Source organism: Telmatherina bonti (genome assembly GCF_933228915.1).
Source record: "Telmatherina bonti genome assembly, chromosome: 20".
In the NCBI taxonomy this organism is placed as follows: Eukaryota; Metazoa; Chordata; class Actinopteri; order Atheriniformes; family Telmatherinidae; genus Telmatherina; species Telmatherina bonti.
Genome location: NC_136618.1, coordinates 16,551,172 through 16,563,192, shown reverse-complemented (window position 1 = coordinate 16,563,192; position 12,021 = coordinate 16,551,172). Strand labels below are relative to the sequence as shown.

Below are 12,021 nucleotides of genomic sequence, written 5' to 3'. Positions count from 1 at the left end.
TTCAAGAAAAATGACTCACTGGTAAGGAGATGAGCAAAGGCCAAGTAGGAGGACTGTGAGGATAATGACGAGGTGTGAAAAAGAAGAAATGTGGTCATGGATCAGGCTGAAATTAATTTGGCCACATACTGAATGTGGATGAAGGCCAGAGGTGCACGTGTCTTTGCTTTCTGTTGATGTTTTTCCAAGTTCCTTTTTCACAAGTCTGTGAATAAATATGCATAGCTGTCACTGGTTGTTTTAAGTATTGTATTGAGGTATAATATTCTCAACATGCAGCACCAGTGAAAGACGTTCTATTTTTGACTCGACAGTATTTTGTAAATGTGCCGTTATCATTGGCTTATTTGACAATCACGCATCCTCCCTTACTAAGAACCTGTCTTACAGGCAGACAAGCATATGTTTTCACTAAACCTTTTTGTTTTCTGTCTGATCATCAGCTGCACTCTGAGTGTGACACTGGAGCAGGCCATCCTGTTGGCTCGAAACCACGGCCTTCCCCCTCGCTGCATCATGCAGGCCACTGATGTCATGAGGAAACAGGTACCACTTTTTTTACATCTTTCCATGAATATCTACACAGCTGGGCAACCAGATGCTTTCTGGTCAAATGCATGTTGAAAGTTTTGTGAGGAGTAAATCTCATTAAACCACTGACTGCAATTTGACAACAGTTTAGCTATTTATTTACTTGAAGATCTGCATTCAGTTGAAAAACACTGAAAGAAGCAGGAAGTATTGGTCTCTCTGGCTGCAACAGAAACCATGCAAGACTAAATAAGCAGAGCTTATTTGATGCATTGCATGCTCCGTTGTGCATACACAGATTGCTCATGCTGCTGCAACGAGCTTTTGTGTAAATTTTCCCTTCACATATAGTATTTTTCACTCCTTTGCTCCATTTCTGCTTTCAGTCATTAAATGAACTGCAGGCTTGATCAACATAGGTGGAAATCCCAGTTGAGACAGGTGGTTCAGTTCACTGTCTACCACCCTGACTGGCCTCACAGCTCTCAGTTACTGTTTAGAAAGGTGTCAAAGCTCCTGTAAACTTCCCTTTGCATATGTTTAACGTAAAACATGTTTATCGGCTCTCAGTCTTTCCACATATACTGTAAATCCACGGCAGCCAGAGTGTGAATTTAACCTAAAGTACAGAATAACTTGTCATTGGTTTGGTGGTTTGGTATTCAGCATAAGCACAAATGTCCCTGGGTTGCTTCCCAGATGCCCACACCACTTGCACCATGTCATTCTCTGACTCTTCATTCAGACTGCCTGCCTTTACTCGCTGGCTTTGGAAAATAAAGGCATAAAATCTACTCCAGAAATCATCTGAAATAGACTGTTTGGTGGTTGTTTGCATCAGACTTGTTTGTCTGCATGTCTCTTTCAGGTCTTTTTTGTCTTTTGGCTTCAACTAATTTTTACCCCAAGCCTTCAGCCTTGACTGAATCTTGGCTTGTACCTTATGTTTTCCTTAAAAGATCTGGCAGTAAGGGTTATGGAGCTGCTTGCAATGAGAGGAGAGGTTCATCAAGAGGCTGAAATTTTGCAGAAGTAGATGTGGCCTTAGAGAAAAAGGATGGCAGTCTGGACGATGTAACTTCACGTAACCTGATCTGAGGTCATTTTTACTGACAATGAAAAGTTACAGGTATAATCCACTGTGTGGATTTGCCAGAACAAAATTGTCCTGATCATTAGACATTTTCTATTTCCTTTCATCACCGCTGAACTTGACAGCACTGAGGAGATATCCAGCCCAGATAAAAAGCAGAGAAAAGTCTGATTTGATGTGTGCGTACACTTCCTTAACCTTATTTTCCTCCCATCTGGTCCCAAAAAGATCCACTCATCAAATCTGACATACAGATACTTTCCTCCTGTTCAGCTCTAAATGGATGGGGAAATAAATGGGTTTTATGCACATTTGATGCATCATCTACAAATAATCTGCTAAAGACACAAAGAGTTTTGACCCTCTTGGTTGAATACAAAAAAAAAAAAAAAAAGGTGTGAGAGAGATTTTAACCTTGTTAATTGAATTCTTCTAATTAAATATCACAGCCAAAAGATCTGTTTTGCCATTTCAACTTTAACTCAACTTTGATCTTTTCTGAGTGCTGCGTCCTTCAGGGACATTAGGGGGCATCTCTGTCTGGAGGCATCACAACGGATGGCCGTGATAGGAATCGAATAATTGCTGATGCTATCCTGTTACTTGGACGTAACTCTGGGCCGACATTAAAACAGCAGACTGCAGAGTTGTAAGTGAGAGGTCAGCTAATGCACTTGCAGCCGGAGGCTCCCTCTACTCTCAAAGGGGACGATGATGACCTCTTCAGAAAAATTATTTGATTTTGGGTTTTTTTTTTTGCTTACGCGTGTGTGCAGCACTGGTGTAGAAAGTGTGTCTCTGCAAGTGCAGGTGTTGGTGTCTTTATTATAAAGAAGCTGGCCCCGGATCTGCAGATGCTGTGCAAAGCCAGCAAACTTAAAAAAGACTTCTTAAAAAGGCTCCTGACTCAAAGTAATTATAATCATAACAACACAACACAGTAAATCTACTTTACAGCATGTAATGTGGTTCAGTGTGGTATATATGTATATATATATATATATATATATATATATATATATATATATATATATATATATATATATATATATATATATATATATATATATATATATATATATATATATATTTCCCATGTGGTTGAATGTCAGTTATTGTAAAACCTGACAGGAAGCAATCTCACCTGGGAAAACTTGTATCATTAGACAAAAATTGTCACCAGAAATCTGCTTCAGGAAAGACAATATCCAGTGACAGCTGTGCAGTGGGCCCACTGGACTTTTACAATATGGTGTTCTTGAGTTTCTTCTACTGACATCAATTATATATATTTGGTAATACATGCTGAAAGAAACCAGCGGGTCTCTTCAGAGTTTGACCATAAAAATCAGCAAAGGATTGAAAATTTTCCACTGCCTCCTGAGCGAAAGAAGTTCTGTTGGAAGCACAGCACATACAACGCCAGATAGTAATGATTTGAATGAAATTACTCAGCACTTTCCAAAAGCTGAATTACCATCTTCCATTTGTGCAATTATTCTTTGTAAAAGCACTTTGAGATTTGAGAAGACTCAAATGTTTTGATGCTTATGTTTTTAATTTTTTTTAGCTCCTCTGCCGGCTGTTATTTTAAAACTTTTTTAAAATTTTTATTTTATCATCATGATAACATGTCAATCATAATACCATGTATTTTTCACACCTGCTTGTCTCTCAGGGAGCAAGAGTGCAGAATTCTGCCAAGAATCTAGGAGTGAGGGATCGCACACCGTCTTCAGTCCCCAGGTAAAGTGCAGTTATGACCTGATTGGGTGCAACATCAGAAAGGATCCGGATATTTCCCACCTAGAAGGCACTGTTGTTGTTTCACTATATCTAGCACTTTGGTTTTTACTGAGCTCCCAAGGTCTTGTTAAAGGTTCTATGTCGGCATGTGACTCTAGAAATTATTTAATTCTTTTTTTGCTTCATAACATTTGTTACTGTTATCTTGAAAACTCAAACTAGCAGCCGTCAAAAAATGACAGTCACAAACACAAACTCCGAAGATAAACAAAAGCTTTATCTAATGAGGCCCTTCTGGCCTGACTGAAATTTGGGTAATCAGGAGGGATCAATTGAGGTCAACACCGTTGGATTAATATTCAGATTCATGTTTTTGTAAAGTAAATGTAAAGAAAGCATTGAGGTCATTCATTCGTTATGTGTTTGTAAGCACCCACCACAAGGAAAACATTGGTCAGCTACGAGCTCATGGCAGGACTGCAGGGAAAAAAAGCCACTGACAGAAACTTTACTTTGCTTGTTGGAGTAGAGCTTATTAGCAAACAGTGGGAATTCTCTGGGAAAGTTTGTGGATGTTTTTTTGAGAAAGGGGGTTAAAATGGGAAGCAAATGAAACCCTGTCCTGCTGCATTCTTCATCGTACATGGAAAATTAGGAATCAAAGTATTAAGGCATCTTTTTGTACACTGATTCTCAACAATAAGTGCTTCATAGTGTGAGACTGACCAAAACAAGCAAGTTGTTCTTCCAAACAAATGATGCGGACGAAGCTGAAATGAGAACATCCGGAGAAAAATGCACAAACATGTTTAGTAGTCTGTCTGCTTTAATTCCACCCCCATTTAGTCTATTTTCGGCACATACATATTTGAGTTAATATTAGAGTTTTTAGATGTAGCCACTATACATCCTTCATGTCACAGACAAGTGTGTGACATATATCTGTCTATCAAACAGTATAAACTGTAGGCTAGTGGTTACAGAGGTGGGAATTGGGTCTGGACGATGTAGGCTGAAGTCCCGAGGCTGGCAAAAGAGGTGAACCCTAAGCATGTCCGTTAACCTGCTAATGCAGAGGTGTCCAAAGTCTGTCCTTGAGAGCCGCTGCCCTGCAGGTGTTTGACATATCCCTGCTTCAACACACCTGGCTTCCTTTAGATCAGGGGTCACCAACTCTGGTCCTGAAGGGCTACCATCCTGCAGGTTTTATTGTTTTCCAGGTACAACACACCTGACCCAAACCAATGGCTCATTAACAGGCAGGTGCAGAAGATGACAACAAGTTCTTGGAGAACCTTTTCACTCGGATCAAATGTGTTGTACAAGGGAAACACTAAAACCTGCAGGATGGTAGTCCTCAAGGACTGGAGTTGGTGACCCCTGCTTTAGATGGATCAAACAGCCTATGGAGTTCTGCACAAGGACTGATTCCTTTGTGTCAAGTGTATTGGAGCAGGGATACATGGAAAACCTGCAGGATTGTGGCCCTTAAGGACCTGTGGGCACTCCTGCTCTAATGGCTCCCCACTGTTCTCTAGTAAGTCTACTAAAAATGGGTAAAATGCAGAGCCTGATTTCCCAGTTAGGATTAATAAAGTCACATGATTGCATTCCATATTTGTACACGTTGAAGAAAACTTGAGCTAAATACTCGTTTAATTCCCATTAGAAGTGAGGTTGCTACACTCAGCAGCTCTAAAGTGGAGGACAAGGACTGGCTCAGACATTTAGTCATGACATATAGATTTTGTGAGAAAAGGCAGCCCTTTTGAACCTTTTAGTAAAATTGACAAATACGCTTAAAATAGCAGGATGATATAGTGTTGAGACATGCTGGTAGAGCAGCAAAATTGCTGCACTCTGAAGGTTTGTGTCATCATTGTTACAGCACAAGTAGCTCTGTGGGAACATGGAGATTGTCTCTCCACTTGGGTGAGTTAAAAAAAAGAAAAATGTAATTTTAGAGATATTTCACCCTGGGCTCCTTTAAACTATTGATCTCAATACAGTTTGATACAGAGGACACATTTTTTGCATTTGGATGCGAGAAATGTGTCAGTTTCTGGGGAGCATTGCAGTCAGATTACACCGGTTACATATGACATCATGGGCGTAGTGTAGTTGGTGTAGTGGAGGGCTAAATTACCTGTCAGAGAGAAAACAAGTAACTTTGCTGTCACTCCAAAATTGCTTGTTTTACATCAGCAGTTTCCATCAGGGAAGGGCCACACCAGGGTTTTAATTTCTTTCCCATCTCAGAACCTGTCCCTTTTGCATCCATAATCAGGTCATCTCACAAAAAACATTTCAGTTTTTTGCATTGCTGTGATCCTTAAGTGTGATCTTCCATGTTTCATACATACACCCTCATGCCAAACATGATCTGCAACCACCAATTCCTACACTTCTGTTTTCATCATCACCCTCTGAAAAGTCATTCATTCAGTTTGCTTGATTGTTATTCTTTTTTATTTGTTATCCTGAGAGAACGAGAGCATTTTCTTGTGCAACCAGATAATTTATTTTGCAAGCTTGAGATAACAAACTTTTTTCTTGAGATAATGAAGTAAATTATCCAGAGATGATAAAGTAAGTGTTAAACTGTGTTATGGCTGATTTCATTGATCAAAATGACATCTGCAGAATGGCTACAATAATGTTTGTGTTACTCTTTGAACGAGTGACTGATCAAACTTAATAGCGAGCCTTTGTCAGATTTGATAGAAGTAAAATTGGATAAACTATGAATTTTCCTCGAACTTATGCCGGCTTGAATCTGTTACTGGCTTGACTGTACTGGGGTATCCCAGTATAAAACAGTTTTGTACTGGGTTGGCACCTTGGACCCACCAGTTGAGGTGTTGGGAGAGGAAAAAAGGTAGTGAGTGGGCTCCTGGCAACCAGCACTGCTTAGCACAAACACGCTCAATAAAACACATATTTAATAATGTACATACTTAAAATTATATTAACAACAGCAGTGAGATTCTGGTGGGAACCAACATGGAGTCCCCCCCCCCATAAATGCTTAGCTTTTTTCCCAGCGTCTTCCAGAAGACGTGCATATTAGGCCGGTTTGAGTCTCTAAATTCTCCCAAGGACTGATTAAATGTTGTTTTTTCTGTGTTGGTTTTGTGATGGACTAAGAACAGCTCCACCTTCCCACCCCCCCTCCAATTGAATATTTTCCTGAAATACTTAGATAAATTATCCCACTTTTACAAGAAAAGAATGTTTTATGAATAAATTAAAAACACAAGCCCAGGTGCTCTTGGCTTTTGTAAATAAAAACTATTTTAGTAAAAAAAAATTCTATGAATTTTTCTCTTATCTGTGTTACACATCTTAAATTTGATGTAACAACAGAAACTACCACAGTTTTAGCATTTTAACCTCTTTGATATAATTTGACTTTGAAGCTTAAAGGTGAAAGCATGCAGCTTTTCTCCAGTGCTGACAGCCTTCGCCTAAAACTGGAGCAATATTTAATTTACTATCTTCAAGCAGCTTTGCAGCCTGGAGAACTAAAACCGATCAGCAGATCAGATCTCGGGGTTTCTGCACGTTTTAAACTGCCTTAAGGCACTGCATGTTGAATGTAATTAAATGTCACGTTGTGTATGCGTTTCTCTGATCAGGTTGTACAAGCTGTGCCAGCCTCCACCCCCAGATGGTGATCCATAATGCATTGCGTCCAGGAAGATACTGAAGAAATCGTGAGAAGCTTTGAGGCTCCATCATCAAAGTTTTTCTTCCATCGATATGTTAACCTTATTAAAAACAGTATGTTTTATATGTCATGACTAGCTGCCTAAAGTGTAAATACAATTTCCAAGCCGTAAATAGTATTTTAATACTTTATATTTTTTACCGTTGAACTTTATACATATATTTTTTATGGTATAATGTATCACTCCAGACAGCAGAAGGGAGTTGTATTAGCTCAGTGAAATCAAATGAATCCCATCAGCACACTGTTTTCATATAATGGACTGAGAATAAGGTTTCTGCTTGTTTGTTTAAAGGACATTTGCATTTCATGTATTAGTTTAATTTGCATATGAAGCAAATAAAAGAGATCAGGTTGAATAAAAAAGATAGTGGATTTGGCATCATACTTGTTCAAATTAGCCTGGTATTTGTCTCCTTCTGTTCACTGTGGACTTGCTGTATCACTTCTGTCAGTATTGGTTTAAACATTTGAACGTGTTTTTCCTCAGTGTGACGCTGTAAATATGTCTGTTTAGCAAACTGGCTCATCATCAGTCATTCTGTTGTTTTTCACAGTCTTTGGATTTACAAGAGGACTGCATGCACATTACAATTCTCAATGGTTTATCAGTATTAATGTAGTTTTCAGAAGCTAGAGTTGCTGGTATTATTTAGTTTTTCATATGAACAGAGCTGAGGATTAAAGCATCTCTTTATTACTCCTGATCGGACATTGTCATTGTAGAGTGGATGATTAGCTCACGACTATGCAAATAAAAAACAGAGGTTATGAAATGCATCATAAAGTTTCAATGGTGTTACATTTTTTCCCATCATATTTCCTTTAAATGATCTAAATGACATGTATACAGTTTTGTATGAATATATTAAAGCAGATGACAGCCTTGTTGTGTTTTTGTTCATGAGAATGAATACATCAGGACACTTTAGAACAGGGGTGTCCAGTGTCAGTCCACAAGGGCCTCTGTCCCACAGGTTCTTGATGTATCCCTGCTCCAACACACCTGGCTTCCATTATTAGTATCCAACGGCCAATAAAGTTTTGCATGATGACTGATTAATTTCAGCCAAGTGTGGTGGAGCAGGGACACATGGAAAACCTGCAGGACCGAAGTTGGACACCCCTGCTATAAGCCAATGTTTGATGTTAATCAATGTACTGCTCAGTGTTGTTTCCTTTTGTCTCCCATTACACTAATGGTTTAATATGTCTCATGAGTGTGTTTTAATACATTTTAGATGATTTATGCAGATCAGTTTGCATTAGACAATATAGTAACTCATCTGCACATGCTGCCCCACATGTATGTGCCCCAACAGTAATATAAAAGTTATGCTTAGCATCTCTCCAGGATTGTGTTTGGTTTTCTATATTCTAGAAAACTGCAAGAAAATGTTGATTCAACTTTCACTCCAGGGTGGACCTAAATTTTCATCTAAAAAAGTCCTTTGTCATTTTGCTGCACCCCTCCCTCCATGACTATACTTTTTCTTTTTTTAACTCTTTACAGGGCACTCAATGAAATACCTTGAAATTAGAAATTTTAACCTAAAATTATCCTTCTGGTATGTAGCAAGACCTTCATTTTGTTGTTTCCTGTTGAATATGATAAAAACCAAAGAGATCAAAAATAGTCACTTGCCCCATAAAGGGTTGACCTTCATAACCAGGTAAAAATTAGTTGAGAACAACTTCTCACTTACAACGATGACCTGGCAATATACAATTAGTTTCAACATCTCATATAAAATAAAGGTCAATGCCAGCTTGGGCATTTAGAGCTGACCAAAGTCTGGGTAATTATGGAACACATGGCTGCTGTTTTTACAGACACACTCTTATTCCCAACCAGCCACTCTCTGACACTTGGAAACTTTTCATCAGTTTTTAGCACACAGGGTAACCTTGTTCACCTAAAAACTGCTACAGGTAGTAGCACTGGCCTTGCTCAACCAATAACAAACTGTGTATGGACCCCCCATCCGACCTTGACTCTCAAGCATTGGATTGGTGTTTGACTGCAACCGCGGTGTTAATGTTTTTATTTCCTTTCTTAAGGTTATAATTCCGATTTCCTTCACTTACCTGCTGTGCTTTGTTACACATTTAAAGTATTTTGTTTAGGTTAAAAGAACAAAGTTTGATGATACAAATAAACCACAGAACAGTCACACGCCCCCTATCAACGGCTAATTCAGGACCCATCTAGCAAGAAACTGGTTTGATTGATCAGAGCTTTGTGACATGGTGCATGTAACAACCCTGTCTTATTGACTGGTGGAACCCAAAATAAAACCTTTAAAAACAGTCAAAAACAAAACAAAATCATCAAGTTTATGTTACCCAGTTACTGTTCGGATGGCGATGTAAGCAAAATTCCAATATCCACACATGCACAGTGTGCTATTCTGTCAATTCTGAGAAGCCAGTAGGCTGGGCCAAGCAAAGGTGTTCCATAAGTAGTAACTAATTTAGCCACTTAAAAACACCAAAATTACATTGACAAAGACAAAAATAAAGTCCTCAACTGATAAACGGCTTCAGTCTGCCACAGATAACATATCAGCAAGAGTAGAGGAGACAGGAACTGCAGGACAGCAGACCATCTGGCCAAGTGCCGATGAGACACCAAACAGCCAGACCACCCAGCGAATCACCTCTTTGTAACCACACATAAATTTGAGTATTTACTACAAATCTCTCAACCAAGACTAATCAGACCAGGCAACATTTTTCCTTCTTCTGAATCTGTCTGAATGGTGGTGTCACTTTTCCATTTTCAGCTGACAGGCAGGTACTCTGTGTTGTCTCCTGCTGCTGTAGCCCATCTGCTCCAAGGGTCAAGTGTCTGATACGAGATTATGCATACTTGTCTTTTTTTTTTTTTTTAAACCAGTGGTTATGTTAATGCTGTTACATTTCTATCTTAGATTCTGCCTGTAACCAGGCTGCTCAGTTCTTCACTGACCTCTCACATCAACAAGACATTTTAGTCCAGCCTGCTGCCACTCACTGGATATTGAAAATCTCAGTAGATCATGTTATGAAATTACTCAGACCAGCCCATCTTGCACCAACAACCATCCAGACCCTTAAATCCCCCTTCTGATGCTTTTTTTTTTTAATTTTTAATTTTTATTTTTTTTTAGCTTCAGTATCCTCTTGAGCATGTCTAGACACCTGAACGCCAGAGTTGCTTTCACGTGATTGGCTGATGAGCCATTTGCCTTAACGAGCAGTTGAACAGGTGTTCCTGATTAAGCAGTAGCGTATTTTATGCTTTTCTAGTATTTTTGACTACTTAAAGCTTTTATTTCTTTTACTCTAAGTATACTTTAACCCACAGAAAAGGCGGGGTTCTTGTCCTAAAACACTAGTGGACATGTGGACGGTAGAAGGCAGGGATCGAACCCGCACACTGCTGCTGAGCCCGGCGGATTGGCTACATGGGAGTGGCGGTGGCACTTTTAACACCAGCAGCCAGTGAGCGGAAGATTTGTAATCTCTGTCACAGAGCTGCTGTGCCATTGGCTTCTTTGGAGAAGCTACAGCCAGAGAGTCAGCGAGGCGACAAGCTGGGGAAGGTCCCGGGCTGACTCTCCGCGATGAGCCGGTCTCAGAGCCGCCTTCTCCGCGCTTGACGCAAACCCGCTCCCAACTTGGCGCGGCTACACCTCAGCCCGCTTCGGTGACATTTTATTTAATTTAATTTATTTATTTATTTCTTTCTTTCTTTATTTTTTACCCAGTTTAGTCGCCGAGACGCCTCTCGAAGGACGAATGACTCCGCCGGCTCACCCCGTGATTTCATTCTGCTAAAAGCTCTTGTGAGGCACAGCAGTTTCTTCATGGCGTCTCCTCAACAGTCAAGAATTCAGTCGTATCTGGAAAAAAACAAAATCGGACCCCTGTTTGAGGTGAGTTCTCACTCAGAAGTATGTTCACTGCAGCGGACTGCATTAACCCGTTTTATTTATAGTTTTGTGCTCAGTGCACATCAGTTATTGATGATGATGATATATTGTGTTGAATTGAATCAATTTGCGGGTGAAATTGAAAAAGAAGCTCACACTTCTCTGAGGGATACCCTTCTGAAACGTCCCATAAAGACCCGTTTGGCATGATACTGCCCTGCATGCGGTGCAGAAAGAAAACGCTCAGTGGTGTGTTTACACTCGCATCTCCAATACTGGCCTTGCTGTCAGCGATTTGCATTTCAGATGGTGCTCATGTCGCCACATGTCCACTGCTTGAGTCAACATTTACAGTTTGTTGAAGTTGAAGCTGGAGCCAGTTCAGAAACCAGGCTCCACAGCAGGCTTGTCAGACGCTGCAGATGACACGGGCAGCCTCGCTGTCTGTCACTTAACAAATGTGTGTGTGCTCATCACAGGTTACCTGGGTGACATATAAGCAACCTGGTGTAGACAATGCTTTCACTAGCTGACTAAGGCTTGGAAAGGCACAGGTGAAAGAAAAAAATCAGTAAAGCATAATTTCAAGGAGTTATATGGTGACAGTTTCCTGTTTTATTGGTGTCACTTTTAGAGGCAAAAAAAAAAAAAAGAAAAAAAAAGACACAAGCATTACACATACTCGTATTCACATAATGTGTTTCGCAGTGTCTCTGCTATTGATGAATTTGTGGAAGAGGCATACATGGCTTGCATGTAGAGCAGATGTGAGAGCAGCACCGAGGCTGGTTTCAGCACCCTGGACAGAGACTTTCAGTCTCGCATGCAGTTCATCCCCCTGAAGAGGACAGTAAATCTTCTGGTCAGGTCAAAGTGGTTCACTGAGTCCAAACTGCAGAATGATAGGCCTCTGTGTGCTTTTCATGTTTGTTTTTCCTCGATCCATATTCCTCTTTCACCTGTCCCACCCACTTCTGCTCTCCTGACTGTGCCTTTCACTTTAT

The 12,021-nt window shown here is 40.0% G+C and overlaps 2 protein-coding genes across 2 annotated transcripts in view; both read left to right on the top strand.

Annotated features, from left to right (window-relative positions):
• The window catches only part of prex2 (phosphatidylinositol-3,4,5-trisphosphate-dependent Rac exchange factor 2), a 101,677-nt gene extending 93,769 nt beyond the window's left edge, over positions 1 to 7,908 (top strand). The window contains exons 39-41 of the mRNA XM_079259835.1: positions 444 to 546; positions 3,303 to 3,370; positions 7,009 to 7,908. Coding sequence (XP_079115961.1) covers positions 444 to 546; positions 3,303 to 3,370; positions 7,009 to 7,054 — 217 coding nt within the window. The 3' untranslated portion in view covers positions 7,055 to 7,908. The remainder of the gene's footprint in view (positions 1 to 443; positions 547 to 3,302; positions 3,371 to 7,008) is intronic.
• Positions 7,909 to 10,951: 3,043 nt separating this feature from the next.
• The window catches only part of cUnh8orf34 (chromosome Un C8orf34 homolog), a gene marked incomplete at both ends in the record, with an annotated part of 65,824 nt that continues 64,754 nt past the window's right edge, over positions 10,952 to 12,021 (top strand). The window contains 1 exon segment of the mRNA XM_079259634.1: positions 10,952 to 11,020. Coding sequence (XP_079115760.1) covers positions 10,952 to 11,020 — 69 coding nt within the window.